Here is a 20,782-nt window from a genome sequence, read left to right as displayed (position 1 = left end):
TTGCTCAAATTTCCTGACAGTGAACATTAAAATAAAAAAAGGAGAAGGAAATTGCTCACACTTCCCAGCATAGGGAAATGCCCCTTCACCACTGCTGAAGTGAAATAGGTCTATACCAGCCTCCCATCGAAAGAGAAAGCACATTTCAGATTTGGAGGAAAGATTATGATTGAATTTCAAGTATTCTAGAAGAACATCTCAAGTGATTCAACCATCTCAGACAGGAAAAAGGTAGGAGATTTTAATCATGAGATGTTTTCCTTCTTTAGACTACATTTTTCTCTTGTATCATGCTCACATCATCTTTCTTCTGAAGCATTTGGCTGAACCTCTTAGATCTCATTCTGTTCCTACCAAAACTGAAACAGATGATTTAATGGCGTGGTTCATTTTCAACCACTCTGTTCTCTTCCATTCGTCCTATTACTTTCCTCATCTTTTATTATTTAAAGAACATTTTCCCAGTGGCAAGTGTCCAATATCTGTTTGGTTAATTTTAAGCAGTAAAATCTACAGAAATGTGAAGACTGGTTAGATTACACAGATTATCCCTTTAAAGATTATTTATCCTTTGTGTAACTCAGAACTCCTCCAGATTGGTGAAAAGAAGTAAGAGGTCTTTTGATATAACTCTTTGGCACTTTTTTATTTTTTAAAGAGGAAATTATGGGGGGTTTTATGTGTGTTAAATGAGTCTCCAGAGAAGCTATAGTGGGAAGAAGAGAGTTTCTTTCTTATTTATTTATTTATTTATTTATTTACTTATTTATTTACTTATTTATTTATTTACTTACTTTACTTATATACCACTGGTCTCAGCCCGAAGGCGACTCACAGCGGTTCACAACCAATAAGGACAGCAAAAACTCAATGCAACAGTGTAAAAACAGTTACAACTTAACACATTACACAATTAATAAACAATTACTACAATAACCGATCACTATCGTATCATCATAAAAAACATAATCCAGATTCGTCATTTCTTGAACAGTGGGAGATGTGAAACCTCAATAGAAACATCAACTCTCTATATTGCTGTGACAAATATCTCCAGAGATGGGACGTGGCCACAATGGAGGAATAATAGTAATGATAGTAATTATAATAGCAACAATAATAAGAATAATACAATTGTTACCCACCTTTCACTGAAGCTCAAGGCATGATATTATAACAAGGTCAGAGTGGTCTTAGATAACATTCAGTATCTCTAGCCTGAGTTAGATTTCTGTTATTGTCATATTCTGCTTCTCATAGCTAGTCACCTCAGCCTAAAAATAAGAAATGTCATTGTAGACCATTTAAAAGAGGCATTTCAACACAATTATTAAAAACATGTGAGAGCTGGACCTTAGGGAAGGCTGAGCGAAGGAAGATCGATGCTTTTGAGCTGTGGTGTTGGAGGAAAGTGCTGAGAGTGCCTTGGACTGCGAGAAGATCCAACCAGTCCATCCTCCAGGAAATAAAGCCCGACTGCTCACTGGAGGGAAGGATACTAGAGACAAAGCTGAAGTACTTTGGCCACATCATGAGGAGACAGGAAAGCCTAGAGAAGACAATGATGCTGGGGAAAGTGGAAGGCAAAAGGAAGAGGGACCGACCAAGGGCAAGATGGATGGATGGCATCCTTGAAGTGACTGGACTGACCTTGAGGGAGCTGGGGGTGGTAACGGCCGACAGGGAGCTCTGGCGTAGGCTGGTCCATGAGGTCACGAAGAGTCGGAGACGACTGAACGAATGAACAACAACAATTAAAAACAAAATGTATTGTTTCAATGTTGGTGAAATGTCTTCATTCTGCATGGCCAGGCTGGCCCAAGCATAACTGGCAGGCAAAGCCTAAGGCATTTGAGAGGTGGGGTGAAGGCCCTCATGAAGGTGACCAACCTTGGTGGGGACAATTGACAGGGTTGGAGCGGCAGGCTATTTAAGGCTGCTCTGCCCCCCTTGCTGTGCTCTTTGCTTCAGCATGGGGTTGGAGGCAGCTTCCTAATGGGGAATTAGGCCTTTCCCTCCTTGCTCCCCCCTCCCCTTTTCCAGATATTAGGGATTGTATTGCTATGCCTAATATATAGGTCGTTTTCAACTCTTAAACATTTGAAAACATACGTAAGAAGCACAAGAAAGGCTGATTGGACTTGTACTCTTGAGTGTCCACCGAAGATTATCAATGGAGCCTAATTTCTGTTAAAGTGTATTGACACAGTTTTCAAGTGTTTCCAACAGATGTTGTGGTATTCTTTTGTAAGTATAAATTACCAATTGACATTTTCAGTTAAGACTTAAAACTTTGTAACTAAAATAGAAAATTGATTTAATTAAGTCTATATAAAATATAGAATGAACCATACTATTTAAATTATTTTGTGTTATGGAAATGCTCTTTATGATTTGCTTTAAAAAATTTCAACACCCCCCCCCCCATTTTTTTTCTAGTTATGGCCCTGCAAGCCACACGGCCATGCACAGACAGTTGTCTTGATAAATAATAAATTATAACAGAGAAAGAGGTGTTTTAGTAAAGACTGATATCCTTCGCATAATAGGGGAACTCAGTTGTCATTTTAGAATCAATTGGTAGAAGAGGACACATAAGGAAATCAAGACATGATTTTACTCCCTTAAGTCTCATGGTGTGCGTAACTTGTTATGTCATCAAAAGTCCTGTTTTCACTTCCTTTGCTGGTTGAAATTTTGGTTATTAATTTTTTGTGGTCAAATTTAGAAGGGAAATAATCTTGTGGGGAAGGTTTGAGTTTTTGTTAGCTCAGCATATTGGTTCATTCAGAAACAAGGCCCTGAGAGAATGCAGAAGGCATACTTTCAAATACAATAGGTGACCCATCTGTGCAATTAACACAGTGTTTGTTTGATACACCATTTCACCTTATGTATTTGACCAATATCCACAAAAAAAAAATCCAAACTCATTCAGTACATGAAGCAAGAAATAGTAAGGTTACTGTTAAAGCTACATCTTTTGGGTTTATCTCCATAGTAAAAACTAATTTGATCTGTCTTTTCTTCCAACAGGACGACCTAGAAGGAGAGATTGCCTGCAAAGACCAATTTCAGTCACACAAACTCATTTCTTTTTGATTCTGGAAACAAGTATTGAACAATGAATGAAACTCAGCATTCAAATACAAGTACCGCATGCTCTGATAAAGGGCTGGATAATGAAGTGCTTGTTTTTGCCATCTTCACTATGTTTTTTTGTGTTTTGGGGATGTTGGGGAATGGAATTGTCATCCAAGTGCTTGGCTTCTGCAAGAGGAATACTTTTGCCATTTATATCCTCAACTTGTCCTTTGCAGACTTCGGCTTGCTCACAATTGAGCTGATTATAGAAATACATTGGCTTGTGACACACTTGTACTGTGACTTTCCCTATGAATTGTTCCAGACCATCTTCCTACTGATGTACAGCGCTGGTCAGTTTCTACTGACTGTCATCAGCATTGATAGGTGCATCTCTGTCCTCTTCCCAGTTTGGTACCGATGTCACCGGCCAGGACACTGGTTCACCACAGTGTCTGCCCTCATATGGCTCATCTCCTTTATTATGAGTGCCATTCACCTCACTCTCATTCTTAAGAAGGTATTTCGCAACACTCCCGTGATGCTCCAATTTATGGTAAATGCGGTGCTTTGCCTCCCTCTCATGACCATCTCCAGCCTAATTCTGTTCATCAAAGTCTACTTCATATCAAAACATCAAAGGCGGGGAAAACTTTTACTCGCAATCCTGCTTACTCTTATGTTCTTCCTGATCCTGGCTTTTCCACTGAATGTATTTTACTTTAGCAAGTATGTTGGCCCAGGAATACACCCCAACCTTGTGCATTATGGTTACTTGTGCACATGCATAAACAGCACCATTAACCCGCTGATCTATTTCATGGTCGGGAGACAAAAGATGGGCAAAATTAAGAAGACCATGAAGGAAATACTCCAAAAGGTTTTCAAGGAGGAAGAAGAGATTTCAGAAGAAATGGAGACCTCTGAATGTAAAATATAAATGTTCAAAAGGGTGAAAGTTATCATTTCTGACATTAAAACTATAGCAAGTCATTCTAGTTTATTCCAAGTCAGTATAAATAGTACTGAGCTGTAATGACTGTAGCTATTTTTGGCCAATATCCATTTTGCAATTAGGATATGCATACATATTCAGCCTTAGTTTGCATATGCAATATACCTTTGAGTGGCAGCACTGGATCCATAGACTGGCATTCTGCTACTGACACAGCCATGGGTTGTACTACACTTGCAAAGTGGTGAAGGGAAAAGACAATACACAATTATTGTGTCTAACCAATGGTGATATATGTGGAGTTGTGAATGTTTGATCTTCATGCATGTAGTAGTACATTACAATGCACATGGCAGCTTGTGAATGGGCACAGGCTTTGAACATGCAAATGCACAATTGGTTGTCAGCTAAAACATTAATCATTGATCCATATACATTGGCATTCAGTTTAAGGACTGCATAATGTAACCCCACTGGTTGAACGTAGTATGTGTCCTAACTTCCTGTACCAAGAAGCATCTCATGTCTTTAATAGGCCATGTAGTTACTGTTGTGCCTACCATATGTTTTTGATGACATATCCCATCATCCCAAGTCTAGCAGCCCCTGTAAGTCCCATCAGCTTTAGATATCAGCTCTAAGCAGTGAAGTGTCAGGAGATTATGATTCATAACAGTATCTTGCCCAAACATATGTAGATGTTTCCTGAGCTTGAAGAGTGAAAGAGATATGTGTGATAACAATATGTTTTTATAAATTATGCAGAAAGAGTAACATTGCTTACAGAAAGCTCATGTGCCATTCCTCCATTATCCAGCAAATACACTTTCTGTCCAGACATATTTTCAGCATCTAATGTATTTGAAGCTAATCTTTTTTTTTTATTTGGTGGGTGCATTTCTATTGCCTTTTTAACTTGTGTATAATTACTTTTTCATATTTATCTCTTGTATTATTAATGTGTGGTTTCTAATATTTTAACTGTAATGCTGTAATGAGCTTTTTATTATATATAGTCGTATTTTGTATATATCGTATTTTTACTATTTGCTGTCCTGAGCATTAATATGTGTAGATATGATAAATTAAATATGCATTCAAAATAATATCTGTATACATAAATGGCTAATAAAGCAACATGAGAAGATTCTTGTGAACAGTTTGCCTATGAAAACTGATTTATCAAGCTTCCCGTCAGCTTTTTTTTTTTAAGTCACCAAACTGAAGAACTCCATTTAGCCACCTGTGTGTCCATGGCTCCATTTGTTTACAGCCCTCATCAGCTGTTTTGGGATTTTAAAACATGCACATTCACTGGAGCAGTCCATACCAGGGTATACTAATGAAATCATGTTTTTCCCTTGATTGCAGGGATATACAATCACATGAAAATGCACATTTTCAACTGAAATCGGGTTTTAAGAGCACCTTTTTAACATGTGTTTTTCATCTGTTAATCCGAATCAGTGGGCATTTTTGTGAAACGTCATTTAGCCACCAAGCCCTATTATCCCAATTTCTTCTGCATTTTAGGGTATTGTAAAGAAAGGGAAGGTCACCAGTTTGTGTAAAGAAGCATGCACCTATGTGCAGTCCTCTGCCAACACTTTAATACCTGAGATGCTCTGTGTGTTGTAAAACAAAAGCCTCTTGGCTTTGAAACACAGGCTGGAGGCTCTCTTATATGTAACAAATGTAACGAAGTTTATTCAAACACTTCAGGCTCCTAACACTTGATATTTTTGTTGCGAACTTGAGTTACAGTCATGTATAATATACTTGGTGCACTTTCCTTTCTCTTGACAGGATAATATTGTAACTTAAGCCACACTGGCTATAACTTATTCTCTGATTCCCCACTGTCTCTCTCTCTCAGACAAGGTTAACTTCTTCTCCCTACTACAGGGAAAACCAGCTGATCCCTAACCCATCTAAAACACAGACATGTGCCTTTCATCTCAAGAACAGAGAAGCATCCCAAGCTCTGAAGATCACCTGGGAAGGAATCCCACTGGAGCATTGCAGCACACCCAAATACCTGGGAGTCACTCTGGACCGTGCTCTTACCTACAAGAAGCACTGGCTGAACATCAAGCAAAAAGTGGGTGCTAGAAACAATATAATACGAAAGCTGACTGGCACAACCTGGGGATCACAACCAGATACAGTGAAGACATCTGTCCTTGCGCTGTGCTACTCTGCTGCTGAGTATGCATGCCCAGTGTGGAACACATCTCACCATGCTAAAAGAGCCCCCGGTGGCGCAGTGGGTTAAAACACTGTGCCGGCAGGTCTGAAGACCGACAGGTCGCAGGTTCGAATCCGGGGAGAGGCGGATGAGCTCCCTCTATTAGCTCCAGCTCCTCATGTGGGGACATGAGAGAAGCCTCCCACAAGGATGATAAAACATCAAAAAATCATCCAGGCGTCCCCTGGGCAACGTCCTTGCAGACAGCCAATTCTCTCACAACAGGAGCGGTTGCTCCTGACACGACAAAAAAAAACATGCTAAAACAGTGGATGTGGCTCTTAATGAGACATGCCGCATTATCACGGGGTGTCTGTGCCCTACACCACTGGAGAAATTACACTGCTTAGCCGGTATTGCACCACCTGACATCCGCCGGGAAGTAGCAGCCAATAGTGAAAGGACCAAGGCAGAGACATCTCCAGCTCATCCCCTGTTTGGGTATCAGCCAGCACGCCAATGACTTAAATCTAGACATAGCTTTCTAAGATCTACAGAGACATTCGCTGGAACACCTCAGCAAGCGAGAGTCCAAAAGTGGCAGGCTCAAACCCAGCACCTCAACCAATGGCTGATACCAAATGAGACACTACCTCCTGGGCACACAGAAGACTGGGCGACTTGGAAGGCATTGAACAGACTGCGCTCTGGCACCATGAGATGCAGAGCCAACCTTCAGAAATGGGGCTACAAAGTAGAATCCTCGACATGCGAGTGTGGAGAAGAACAAACCACTGACCACCTGCTGCAATGCAACCTGAGCCCTGCCACATGCACCATGGAGGACCTTCTTGCAGCAACACCGGAAGCACTCCAAGTGGCCAGATACTGGTCAAAGGACATTTAACCAGCTACCAAACTCACAAGTTGTGTATTTTTCTGTTTGTTTGCTTTGTTCTGTTAGACTGGTTGTTCTGACACGACAAATAAATAACTTCTTCTCTTCACACACAGATTCCTAACTGTTCTCAAACAGCTTTTCCTTAACTAACTTCACAAGCAGCCATTCTTAACTAACTCTCTAACAGAGATTCCTCACTGTCTCCCTCAGACAGTGTTTCTTAACTTCTTCTTTTAGGCAGAGATTCCCAACTCTCCTTTTCTTAAACAGGAAGTCCTAACTACTTCAATAACAGAAGTTCCTGGCATCTTTTCTCACACAGAGATCCCTCACACCTTTTCTTAACTGCTCATTTCTCAAACTCTGTTCCCCACTCTCATTTTCTAAACTCTCTACTCTAACTGCCTCTTTTTAAACTTAACTCCGCCCCTTTAGAACATTCGGCTCTGCTCTTCCCAACTGTCTGCACTAATCTGCATAGGACCAATCGGGCTCCATATGCAAATGATCTTGTCCCTGCTGTTGCTATCCTCTCTGACTCTATTCTTCCCTATCTGCCCCCTGCAAACATAGAACTATGCATTAAAATTTCACATAGAGTAACAAATTCGCTACAGGTATGTGTAGAAGGACCCATAGAAAACCCACTTCTGAAAAAATATTGCCATGAAAGCCCCATGACAGGATTGTCAAAAGTTGTAGTTGGCCTGGTGGTTTGTTTATTTATTTATTTTATAGCATTTTTACCCCGCTCTTCTCCAGGGACTCAGAGCAGCTAACAAAAGACAACAATTCGATGCCACAATCAATAACACAGTATAAAACCATAATAAATACATACAGAGTTAAAACAATAGCAATTAATTAACCAAATTATCATAACAGTCATTAAAACAATACTCAGTCCACAAACCCACTGATAGAACAATAAAACCGTATCCTCACACATATCGTCTTGCCAGTCTATTTCCAGTCAAAGTGCTGCTTTATGTTTATTGTCCGAAAGCCTGGTCCCAAAACCAAGATTTTATTTATTTATTTACTCACTTTACTTTACTTTACTTCTATACCGCTGTTCTCAGCCCGGAGGCGACTCACAGCGGTTCACAGCACACAGGAAACAGCAAAATTCAATGAACCAATATAAAAAACAGTTAACAACCTAATCTAATACACAGTTAGTACACAATTACTATAATAACCATTCACTAACATCTCATCACTAAAAAACACTAAAAAAATTTAATTTCTTCCTGAACGCCAGGAGGGATGGAGTCGATCGTATTTCATTTGGAAGAGAATTCCACAGGCGGGGGGCTACAGCCGAGAAGGCCCTGTCTCTCGTCCCCGCCAGCCACATTTGCGATGTTGGTGGGAGCGAGAGGAAGGCATTCCCGGATGATCTTAAGTTACGAGGTGGGATGTAGAGGCAGATGCGTTTTAATAACAACAAATGGTTCTAGCAATATATAGTACCTATTGACTGCCTTTCCCTCTCCTCCTATTGCACTGAAGTGTCTTCCTTTAGTGGTAGATGTTTTCAGTAAAATGACTATCTTGATAACAAATAGGCAGCATGTTCCCCTTGTGATAAGCCGTTAGCAAGCCAGTTAAACACAGCTGATGACGGGGTGGGATCCTATCATCTTGCAGAAATTTTCATAGCACATCTAAATTTTACTCAACCACATTTTCATCTCTGCAAACCTTCATTTTACCTATTTGTTCCATCACAGGAATGCTATATCACTTGTAGTCTCCCGGCCACTATCTCTGAAGATTGCTGATCCGTAGTTCCTCACAGGTAGGCTTTATCTTAGGAACGACTTGCATGCTGGTAGAGGTGGTAGAGGTGGTATATCATAGTGTCCAGAGGAGGGCGACTAAAATGATCAAGTGCCTGGAGAACAAGCCCTATGAGGAGCGGCTTAGGGAACTGGGCATGTTTAGCCTGAAGAAGAGAAGGCTGAGAGGAGATATGATAGCCATGTATAAATATGTGAGAGGAAGCCACAGGGAGGAGGGAGCAAGCTTGTTTTCTGCTTCCTTGGAGACTAGGACGCGGAACAATGGCTTCAAACTACAAGAGAGGAGATTCCATCTGAACATGAGGAAGAACTTCCTGACTGTGAGAGCCGTTCAGCAGTGGAACTCTCTGCCCCGGAGTGTGGTGGAGGCTCCTTCTTTGGAAGCTTTTAAACAGAGGCTGGATGGCCATCTGTGAGGGGTGATCTGAATGCAACATTCCTGCTTCTTGGCAGAATTGGGTTGGACTGGATGGGCCATGAGGTCTCTTCCAACTCTTTGATTCTATGATTCTATGAAGGAGTGTATATCTTTTTGCATGCAGATAGTTAGCAGTTCACCCTATATTATGAGTCGCAGGAAAAAAAATCCTCAAAATATATCTCTCCAAATAAGCATTTCTACTTCCCTAATTTTAATTGTGATGTTCCCTTGCAGTGGTGTATAGCTGCCAAAATTCAGATAGCTGTGTATATTGGGTGGCTGTATGCGTTTAAACTTCATATTTTAAAAGGAAGTGCCAATAACATTTTATTCTTTCTGGGCAGAACTGAAGGATACTTGTGAGGACAACTGCCTCTTATGAGAGAATCAAGACTGCCAACTTTCCAGTGTCCATCTAACCTCCTTTCCCCCTTCCAAATCCATTGCAGTAAGTGTATTTAGCAATGTAAAGGTGGGAGATGGATAAGGCCAATGCATACACTACCTATGATTATTTATATGAAGTCTCTTGAAGGGAAAATGATATTCACATGGGGGTCTTGAATACCTAGGTTGAGCTCTAGCCATGAATGGGACAAGGATTTCTGTTGTGATAACCCCTAGCTGAAGAGACAACATTATTTCTGCACTGTTGTTGTTGTTGTCGTCGTTAGCTTGGTTCTCCCTAAATAATTAGACCGGGAACAACAGCAGATTAAAATACAAGAATAAAACTAGTAGTTAAAATGCACTTTAAAACAAAATTTACTTATTAAAGAGCATCAATTCATACTTCAAAATTTATAATGTAATCTCTCATGAGAGATCAGCATCATTCTGGCAAATACCTGCTCAGAAGAATGATATCTGAAAAGTTGAATTATGTAAAACTGACATTCCTAAGTACGGCAGTAAATCTTGTCAAAGGTTTTCATGGCCAGAATCACTGGGATGTTGTGTGGTTTTGGACTATATAACCCATGTTCTAAGCCACAGATGCAGGCAAAATATCAGGAGAAAATGCTGCTAGAACATGGCCATACAACTTGGAAACCACACAACATTCTACCTCAGGAAGCTTAATTTTGTGGTGGAGAACTTTTTTGAAGGGAGCTTTGAGGCATCTTTCATGAGCAGAAAATGATATTTCTGTGCAGAAAAGTTTGTTCTCTGCACAGAAAATCTGCTTGTTCATAATTTACTATGCAAAAAATGTCACATGAAATTGACTTGCATAGAAAGAGGTGATTTTTATACTGGAAACAGCTTTTTGCATTTCATTTTCTGCACAGAAAAAGGCTGTTTTCTGTTCAAAACACACATCAAATTTTGCACAGAAAAATGCTCCAAATTACACACTGTCTTCATGTTTTGCAAAGACACTCTCACCTTGCTAAAATGAAACATTCCTCCCTTGGCCAGTGCACAGGGCCAAGGAAACAATCTTTAGGTTGTATTTCATTACGGCTCCTTATGGTGGCAGGGGTTGAGCCTAACTGTAGTCCTTTTTTCCTTCTCTTTAGCATGCATATAGAAGAAGGTACCCAGACTGAAAACCTGAGCTTCATGGCCAACAATAGTGTGACATCTTTGCCCTCTTTGGATGATGGAGAAGAATGCTATTCATACAATCCAACTGGATTCCCAACCAGCAATATCTCAGATTATGACTTCTCTATCCTCCACTGTTCTTCAGAATGCAAAGTGACCATTAGTTTTGCTTGTCTTATCTGTAGTTTTGGGTTAGTGGGGAATGGCATGGTCATCTGGCTTCTTGGATTCTGCATGAAGAGAAATCCTTTCACGACATTTATCTTGAATTTGGCAGTTGCTGACTTTGGGGTCCTCGTATGCATAGTTATTAATTCTGTTTTTTATGTTATATATTCATTTTCTAACAGAAATCAATTTGTATTTTATTTTTCTTTGTGGGCAAGATTGTTATATATGCTCTTTTTCTTCATGCACGTCACTGGGCAATTTCTATTGACAGCCATCAGTATTGATAGGTGTATGTCTGTCCTCTTTCCAGTTTGGCATAGATGCCACCGTCCAACCTATCTTTCTGCAACTGTTTCTGCCCTATTGTGGGCCACTTCCTTCTTGTTCTGCCTAATTCTATTCACTGCCCCTCCAAATACTATAACAGCCATAATGCTTACTGTGACTCCCTTGCCTTGCCTCCCATTCATGGTTGTCTCTTCTATGATCATCTTCATCAAAGTTTGCTTTAAGTCACCAAAACACAAACGGGGGAAGGCCTTAATCGCCATCCTGCTTACTCTCATCTTCTTCCTCATATTTGCTTTTCCATTGACTACTTCTTTTTTCATTTTTAGCTTTTTTATTTGTTTTGTAAAATATCACAATGTAATCCAATATATTTTTCTAGGGGCCTCCCTAAACAGCAGTGTTAACCCCCTCATTTACTTCTTGGTGGGGAATAAAAAGAGAGTTTCAAGAAGAGAGAAAATGAGAAATATCCTTCAAAGGCTTTTCAAAGAGGAAGAAGGACATGGGCCAGAAATTGAATACCAAGTTTAAAGAGTTATTCAATAAGCTCGTAACGTACCCTGAAACCCACACTATCTTTGTTAGTGTAGTGGATAGTGCAGTCTGGGCTTCAGTCCAATCTTTAAAGGATAGGTTGGAGGAGTGGCAACTACAGTATAGACGAATGTATAAGTTGACCTCATAGATATATGCCAAGGGCAGATTTAGGGATCAATAATGGATTTTGAAATGACCCATAGATAAATTGAAGGTCATTCCACCCCTGGCTGGCAGCCCCCATTTCCCCACCAAGGTATTAAATAAGTCTAAAAGTGATGCCACAGCAGAGAGAATACAAAAAGTCAATGTTTCTTTAAGGATCTCCCAGGAGATAGATAGATAGATAGATAGATAGATAGATAGATAGATAGATAGATAGATACAGATAGATAGATAGACACACACACACACACATACATGTGTGTGTGTGTGTGTGTGTGTGTGTGTGTGTGTGTGTGTGAAATGAGGTACAGTACACACATTGACCTATGTGTAAGTCAACTCAGTTTTGGGGGATTAAATTGTTGACTAAAATTTCTACTGTTATGGCAGCTCCACTGGCTGCCAATCTGCTTCTGGGCTAAATACAAAGTGCTGGTTATCACCTATAAAGTCCTTAATGGTTTGGGCCCAGATTATTTGAGAACCTGCATCCCTGTTTACAACCCCATCCAGCCACTGAAATCATTAGAAGGGGCCCTCCTCTCAGTCCCACCCCCATCCCAAGCTTAGCTGGTGGTCACGAGAGAGAGGGCGTTCTCTGTGGTTGCTCCATCTCTCTGGAACGTCTTCCCATTGAAATTACAACAGCCCCCTCTTTCCCCTCATTAAAAACTCATATATGCCCCATAGCTTATGGAGAGGTTGGCAAGTAATGAAACCCTCCACCTTCTCAACCAATGTCCTGTCAGGGGATAACACACTGTAGACCACTTTTACATTTCTATTTTATATTTCTAGATTCTACACTAGTACTTCTTGCTATTAGTATCCTCCCCATAGAGACTATTTTATATGTGCTTTTAAACTATGATTTATTTTATTGTGCTGTGTTTTTATGATTGCATATGGCATTGAATATCTGCCTTTGTTTTTATGATTGTATATGGCATTTAATGTTTGTTTTTGTACTTGGAAGCCACCCTGAGTCCCTTTCGCGAGGGGGGGGGGCTAGAAATAAAACTGTATTATACTGTTCTTTAAAGTGTATTTTTGTGGATTAGGCTCAGCACTGTATTTTGCTCCACTAAGGCCCCCTTTACACTACCGTATGATCCAGTTCAAAGCAGATAATCTGGATTTTATATGGCAGTGTATAACAGGACTCAGTTTCAGATTCAGGAACAGGGCAGACATGGAAGACACTAGTTGCACTCCCTTTTCCAATGGACATCAAAAGAACCCTTAGTTAGCCATTTGACCTACAAGAAAGTGAGTGAAGAATCTGGTTAGCATCAAATTCATGAACAGGAAAGACATGAAGTTGAATAACGGGAGAGGAAAAAAGAAAAATAAACCAGGAAAAAAAGGAATAAAGTCATATCCAGCATACTTTCATTCATTTGAATCACTTCCCTCACATTTTGTTTATTGAATGTCTTGCCTTTTGGATTGCACACTATGGTCTAATATTGATGTAAATTATATGGATAATGGTTTCTGTAAGTAATGTTTTTTAAATAAATAAAATGAAATAAAATAATAAATGGCTATCCTTTTTATGATTTTCATTAAAGTGTCTTGAACTGGTCAGTTTAAGGTCACTTCTTAACAGCATTGGAGTTCATTGCAGGAACAGAGATATTTTCCTTGGAAGTAGGAGGAGACAATGTGTCTCCTCCTACTTTATTTTTTCAGTGAATATTTAATAAATTGTGCAAATATTTTCATATTTGGGCGAGGGGGAGGGATGCATCCCCCCCTCCCAAATATGAAAATAAGAGAAACTGGAACTGGCAAATTCATCTATCAAGTTCCAAGGTTGTGTGTCTTTAGTTTCAAAGAAACTCAGATTATGATACCATTGCATTCACCCATGATAATATTGAATTAGGTTCAGTCATCTTTTTTTTTTTTTTTTGTCCTGATAAGTTTATTATGTTTAACTATGGGTGGGCAGTTTACCTTTCTTCTGCCATGGATGTTCATGAACTATGAATCCTGATCAACAATGAATTGAAACATTTTTTTCATTTGTCCCTGCCTTTAATCCCCATGACAGTAAGATCCCACTGAATTAGTTCTTAAAAAAAAATGGAACAACACAAAAATATATCCATTCGATTCTATTGGATTCAACCACCGGGTTCAGGTATTTACATCAGAAAGTAAAATGATGTGGCCAAGATCTCCAAAATGTATATATTGTAGGTGGAAAAATTCCCCAAGTAACATTATTAGAAAGGAAGGAGGCATGTGGCTGGTAAGTACCTTCTCACATTATTGCAGTCTGAAAACCCAACAAAAAGCAATGAACTATTACAGATTTCAGATAGCTATAACTGTATTCAGATGAATTGGCCAAAAAAAGTCAGATATGAGTCATGTGCTCTTTACAGTTAATAACAGTAAGCCATTTTACATCTTCTTGAGAATCTGATCCAGATATCTGCTGGTAGGCTGGAGAACAGTGTAGAGTCAATGAGACTCTAAAAGTATAACTTGTTCCAGCCTGCCTTATTATACCTATACAGAGATAGTATAAAGACTAGGAAAATTTGTGGGATTGTTCTGAGTTATCAGATTGTTCTCTACTTCTTATAGACTTACCTATAAGAATGAATTGCAAAACATTTCAGCAGGGAAAAGAGACAGTATGCCTTTCCCCTCTCTCACTATCGGAAAAAATGTCATTAGCTATTTTGTTTTGCATGTAATTCTGCAAAGTCCATTAGGGAAATAGTGGTTGTGTAGCATTAGATGGTACAACTTGTCTGTACACATGCCTTCAAATCTCCTGCCTAGTTATGAATTTCATAATATCCTTAGGTAAGGAATTCTTAGAGGTGATTTGGCCAGTTCTGGAGTCTAGTTTACAGCACTTGATATTTCTTGGCCATCTCCCATTCAAGTACTAACCAGGACTGACCCTGGTTAGCTTCTAAGATCAGACAGGATTTAGTGTCTTTAAGGAAAAGGACTTGGCACATGGAGCAGATGCATGAAAATGTAAAGATTAGGTAGAACGGATTATAAATGTATATTTTGGTGATGCAATGTTGATAGGTGATCTCAAGATTTTCAAGATTTGGGTTAAGCAGTGGTATATACCTACATCCAAACGAGGGATATTATAATTCATGCATTTCATAGGCACCAGTTCTTCATACAAATTTCTGCCAAAAGGAGGTCCCATGCTACACTGTTATTCTACTAACAGTTTTCAGTAAGACATGGTGAGCTTTGGAGGCATTGCTCTAAAAATATCTCAAGTTATCCTCTAACCAAGTGAAGGCTTGTGGGTATGGTTTGAGCACTTAGTTGGCTACTTAACTGCAAAAGAATATATTGGATTATTTATTTATTTATTTATTTATTTATTTTATTTACAGTTCTTATATTCTGCCCTTCTCACCCCGCAGGGGACTCAGGGCGGATTACAGTAAACACATATATGGCAAACATTCAATGCCAGTTTGACAAACAACATTTAACAGACAAATACACCAAGGCTATTTAACTTTTTTCTGGCCACCAGGGGAGCTGCTGCTTTTCATCGTCCATCAACGACGCCGATGAAGTTCTTCCGCATTCCACATTCCCCGGAGTCTTTTTTCTTTATGGCCTCATAAATTAGTTATATTTAGCCTCCCACACAAGCTGGTACCTTATTTTCCTACTTGACAGATGCAAATATCTTTCGGGTTGCAAAGGTCGACAATGGGCTACACAATGGCTGGACACCCACTCCAGCCCGGGCTGGCTTCGAACTCATGACCTTTTGGTCAGAGTGATCTTAATGCAGCTGACACTCAGCCAGCTGCACCACAATCCCGGTGCAGCTGGCTGACTTATATGTTTGCCTTTCTCCCAGAGTGGAAACCAAGGCAGCTCCCAGAAAAGTGCTGAATCTGGCTTGGCATCACTGGATGAATGACAACCACTGGTCCTGGTGGTCACAGCATGGATGGTAAATGCCACCCTCTGTCCCTGAGCCACCAGGGAAAGAGGAATGGCCATGTAAACAGCTGGATCTGGATCTGAAACAGAATTGTCCCAGGAAAACTCCAGGGCATCCCTTGGTTTTGTGTAATCCAGGAGAAGGCCCCATTGAACAGCCATGGGCAAACTGGTCCTGGGCATCATTTTATTTATTTATTTATTTATTTATTTGACTTGTATACCGCCACTCCCAATTTGGCTCGGAGTGGTTTACAGCAGTAGATTAAAACAATACAACCAACTTTAAAATACAATAAAAACAAGAACCGACGTAGTCCCGAGTTATTCACCAATCGAAAGCTTGTCAGAAAAGAAAGGTCTTACAGGCTTTCTGAAAACCAAGTAGCTCTCGGATGGTTCAGGTTTCAACTGGCAAGGCATTCCATAAATAAGGGGCCACAATCGAGAAGGCTCTCTGCCTAGTCGAGGACAGATGATAAGTCAGGATGTTGGGGACTTCAAGCAAATTTTGGTCCTCGGACTGAAATAATCTCTGGGGTTGGTAGGGGGATAAGTGGGCCCTCAGGTACGCCAGCCCCAGACCATATAATGCCTTAAAGGTTAGTACCAGCACCTTGAAAGTAATCCGGTACTCAATCGGAAGCCAGTGCAGCTGTTGTAGAATTGGGGTGATATGACAGCTCGCCGGCACCCCGGCGAGAAGATGAGCCGCTGCATTTTGCACCAGCTTCAGTTTCCAGATCACTGACAAAGGAAGGCCAGTGTAGAGGGCGTTACAGTAGTTAAGTCTCGAGATGGATCACCGTAGCCAGGTCGTTCCTAGATAGGATGATCATCTGGATGTCCATTCATCCCTGCTCTGATTCATTTGGTCCTATTTAAATGGGCCCTGAGGCACTGTTCAGACTCCTGAAAGGGTTTCAAAGAATAGAAAATAGACAGACATGGGAAGGAGCTGTCTTGGAACTTGCTGGCACAAAGTTCCTTGGAACTTGCTGGCACAAAATTCCTCATACCAGCTGGCACAAAGTTCCTCTATAACATCCTGTGCAGGGCATGCCAGCATCTTTTGTTTGACTTCAGATGAAAACCTCAAGGTCCTCTTTTTCCTTTTTTTCTGCAAACATCAACAGATTTATCACTGCATAAATGCTGCAGCACTTTCTAAGAATAGCCATGTTAGAAACTCAAACAAGCTACATGCAGCAAGGTGGACATTTTCCCTGGAACTGTTGAATCACATCATACATTATCACCAGGTAGGTCTGACATTGGCGACAGAGTGGACAGTGGTATTTTTTCTTTGTTTGCTTGCTTTTTGGGATACAATTTCCCCAATACTGTTTGTTTGCCTTTTGGAATACAATACCCCAAATCCCCCAGTTTTTGTGCCAAATGCTGGGTGTTTAAAAAGGTGGGCTGGGTGTTCTGACTTCAAGGGATTCTTGATAAAGAATAGCAAATGATGACTAATTCCACAATGTAGCAGCTCAGCTAGTCTAAATATCATAATCAACTAGTTGCTTTGTCAATGGAAGTGTATTAGAGACTGGACCATTGTGGGGTTTTTAAAAGGACTATTAGGATAGTCCTACTGAAATGCTACTCTTCCAAGTCTATAACACTTTTTTGTTTTTAAAGAAGGAATTCTAAGCATGCAACAACTGTAATGTGCACCTTTTTGGAACAAATTACAATGGATGCATTTTTTGCCACTGTACATTATACTAATCATTGAAACTTTTTTTGTTTCAGGGTTTTGAAAATTGAGGTGCATTTTACATTCGATGGCACACTAAAGTCAACTAAATATGGCATGTGTGTGTGTATATATGTTAAATATAAGCATGTGTGTATGTGTGGCTTTTAAAAACTTCTGGAATTCCACAACTGCATTAAAATTAAAATTAAGAAAAAGTGGCAGTGCAGATAGGCAAGGTTATGAGGATGTATAGAAGTACAATTGCTGAAACATGAGTCAATGAATTGGTCAACTGAACCTGTGATATTGAGGGTGTGCAATTCAGTATGCATCTGCTTTCAACGATATCTTGACTGAAGTGTGAGAGCAAGTTCATGTGCTAAAGTCCTCAAATTCAGTAGTTTCTGAATGCTCTCCATAGGTAAAATGACAATTGGCAAAAGCCTTGAACAATAATTAATCTGTTACTGGAATAATATTTCAGGGAAGCTGATATGTGAAATACATTTACCCATTAAGGTTGAGAATAACAAGGATATGAAAATAATATGGACAAGTATGTAGATCCGAATCACATCTAGATAAATTGTCTGATTAAGCTGAGGCGTAGCAATGAAATAATTTCAGCTCAGTTCAGTGCATTGATATGCCTCCTCCAGTCTTTTAAGTATGTGTTGTTGTTCCACAGCATTTTGACCTCGGATCATCTGTTACTCTGCATTCAAGTTTCTTGTGATATTTCAATACCCTGTTAAGAAGAAATTGAAAACATAAAACAACCATTTTACAACTGAATGCATAATGGCTGAGAACATTCAATTCTTCCCAGGTACAAATAAAAGATATATAGCTATAGAGATATTTATGTAACTAGTTTGCTTCAGGGTTACCTTTGATAATGAATATTCAATGATTGCATAATGGAATCTACAATGGAAACAGATGGGGGAAATATTTGCTGTTAAACATCTGAAAACTGGGAGAGCTGAATCTCTCCTCAGGGTTGATCATGTCTCAATGTATCTATCTATCTATCTATCTATCTATCTATCCATCCATCCATCCATCCATCCATCCATCCATCCATCCATCCATCCATCTATCTATCTATCTATCTATCTATCTAGTGGAATTGGAAAGGTTACAGCTATGTTTCATTTGAACTGAGATTCATGGTGCAAGTCAGGTGATGTGTAGATTGATCTGGATTGATCTGAACATGAGGCAAAATCTGAATTGCGAGATGCCTAAATGCACTGAAGGCAACAGATACCACCTGATCCTGGAAACTAAGTAGGCTCAATCCTTGTTGGTACATGCTGTAGGCTAAAGGCAGGAAAATGACAAACCATGTCTGAGTATTGCATATCTAAGGAAACCCTATAAAATAAATGGGATTTCCAATAATTCAAATGAAGACTTGAAGACCCATATACAAACTCTGAATCACCAAATTGGGCTCTAAATTTAATTGGAAACCTATTTTTAGTTTATGAGTGTGGATCTTGGAAAAGCAAAAACATCTTCTTTTCCTCCCTTCAATCTTTGTGGGTGCCTTTCATATTTCAATACTTCAGCAAAATGTAAGAATATATAAATGCAAAGACTGGGGGAAATTGTGCATTTATGTTGTGTAGATGGCAAGTTGTGTATATCCCAGCTATTGGATTTATTAACTCAGCTATCCATGTTGTTTGGTGCGCTAACTCTAAAGACCATTAAGACATGATCTTGGCATATCATCAGAGAAGTTAGTCTTAGCAAAAAATGTACATCTCCAAATTGAGTAGGCTGCTTTTAAAAGTTGTCATTTTGGCTGCCAAATGACAACAACCTATGTTACTTATCACTGTTTTGTGGTTTTTATCACAGAAATCCCTAAAGTGAGATATAATGTGTCTGGCTATGGCAATGATTCATCCATCAGGTACGTGTGTTATGGCATCAAAGCAAATTCCCTGACATTAGAAGGAAACCTTGCAATCATTTGCTACATATCTGTAAGTGGGAATCCCTCATTCGTCATAGTACCTCCCTATGCAGAGGTGGAACAGAGAGGTGAAACAAATTTAAGAATGTGCCAATGTGCAGGGGAAAGGGGAAGACACATTTTTTTATCTCTGTGATTCACCTGCACATTGCACTACTTTGTCTGGTGTTCCATAAATGAAATCACATCACCTCCAGACACTATATTTACATACCTGCCAGCTTCTTCCAGATGAAAACTTGGACACGTGTGACAAGCAAAATGGGCATATGGTTCAAAATGCAAAAGTTATCATTGAGGAAGAACACAAAATCTAGAAGTGGATAGGATACAGTGGGTAGTTTATTGTTCTTTCCTCTCCTATTCCCCAGGTGCATTAATTAAATGCAAACTACTTTTGCATCTGGAACTTTGATTTAATTGACTGAGGTAAGTTAAGAATAAGGATGTAAAGTGGGAGGGAAATGAGAGTAAAAGAGGGACTTTTAAAAGAAAAAATAAAAACATGGGATTGCAAATTATTAGCTGGGATTGCTTCTGCCATATTGGGATAGTTATAGGTATGTTTTCAACTGTATTCCAGCCAAAAGCAAATGTTGGGGAAGCCGGGCTTTACATTTCTATAAATTTGTGTTGGTCTGACATGATGGAAAGCTACAATAGATGTTTTAAAAAGGAAGAAGTCGTGTGGGCCAGCTTGTAAACTATGGTGCACATCCCCTCCAATACACAGTCTAAATAAACTGAGTACTAGGGTTGTGCGCACAACTGTTTTCCCTAGTTTCATCTGTTCTTTTGTTATCTTTGGGAACACTTAATGGGAAGGCCCCTCTTGGTACAAAAATCAGCTCAACATGAAAACAAGTAGGAGCCGATCCCAGCTCCTTGCCTGCTTTCCATTAGCATGTGGTACTCCATGCCTCCTTGCCTTGGAGGGAGTGCATGTGGTGTGCAGGCCCAGAATGTGTGCACCTGCCTGAAACCGTGCATCTCCTTTAGAGTAAGGGAACTCCTCCTTGCCTGGGAAAGTGTGTGTGGCATACAGGCATAAAGTGTGT

The 20,782-nt window shown here is 39.8% G+C and overlaps 2 protein-coding genes and 1 long non-coding RNA gene across 3 annotated transcripts; all 3 read left to right on the top strand.

Annotated features, from left to right (window-relative positions):
* The first annotated feature begins 3,059 nt into the window (after positions 1-3,059).
* LOC132772878 (mas-related G-protein coupled receptor member H-like) lies at positions 3,060-4,809 on the top strand. Its single transcript, XM_067467271.1, has one exon. The coding sequence runs from the start codon at positions 3,125-3,127 to the stop codon at positions 4,022-4,024; it is 900 nt and encodes a 299-aa protein (XP_067323372.1). The 5' UTR covers positions 3,060-3,124; the 3' UTR covers positions 4,025-4,809.
* Positions 4,810-8,796: 3,987 nt separating this feature from the next.
* LOC132772879 (mas-related G-protein coupled receptor member H-like) lies at positions 8,797-12,247 on the top strand. The gene is made up of 3 exons (XM_067467266.1): positions 8,797-8,932; positions 9,702-9,805; positions 10,881-12,247. Exon 3 carries the CDS (start codon positions 10,882-10,884, stop codon positions 11,899-11,901), a length of 1,020 nt encoding a protein of 339 aa, XP_067323367.1. The 5' UTR covers positions 8,797-8,932; positions 9,702-9,805; position 10,881; the 3' UTR covers positions 11,902-12,247.
* A 4,958-nt stretch (positions 12,248-17,205) lies between these two features.
* Positions 17,206-19,661, top strand: LOC137096908 (uncharacterized). The gene is made up of 3 exons (XR_010909791.1): positions 17,206-17,291; positions 18,423-18,563; positions 19,607-19,661. It is a non-coding gene; the product is annotated as an uncharacterized lncRNA (long non-coding RNA).
* Positions 19,662-20,782: the final 1,121 nt, after the last annotated feature.

Source organism: Anolis sagrei, chromosome 4 (genome assembly GCF_037176765.1).
Source record: "Anolis sagrei isolate rAnoSag1 chromosome 4, rAnoSag1.mat, whole genome shotgun sequence".
In the NCBI taxonomy this organism is placed as follows: Eukaryota; Metazoa; Chordata; class Lepidosauria; order Squamata; family Dactyloidae; genus Anolis; species Anolis sagrei.
This window is presented reverse-complemented; position numbering and strand designations above follow the sequence as displayed.

Bases quoted from the DNA above. Each gene is read 5' to 3' on its own strand.
- LOC132772879 (XM_067467266.1), top strand. From the start codon at position 10,882: ATGCATATAGAAGAAGGTACCCAGACTGAAAACCTGAGCTTCATGGCC.
- LOC132772878 (XM_067467271.1), top strand. From the start codon at position 3,125: ATGAATGAAACTCAGCATTCAAATACAAGTACCGCATGCTCTGATAAA.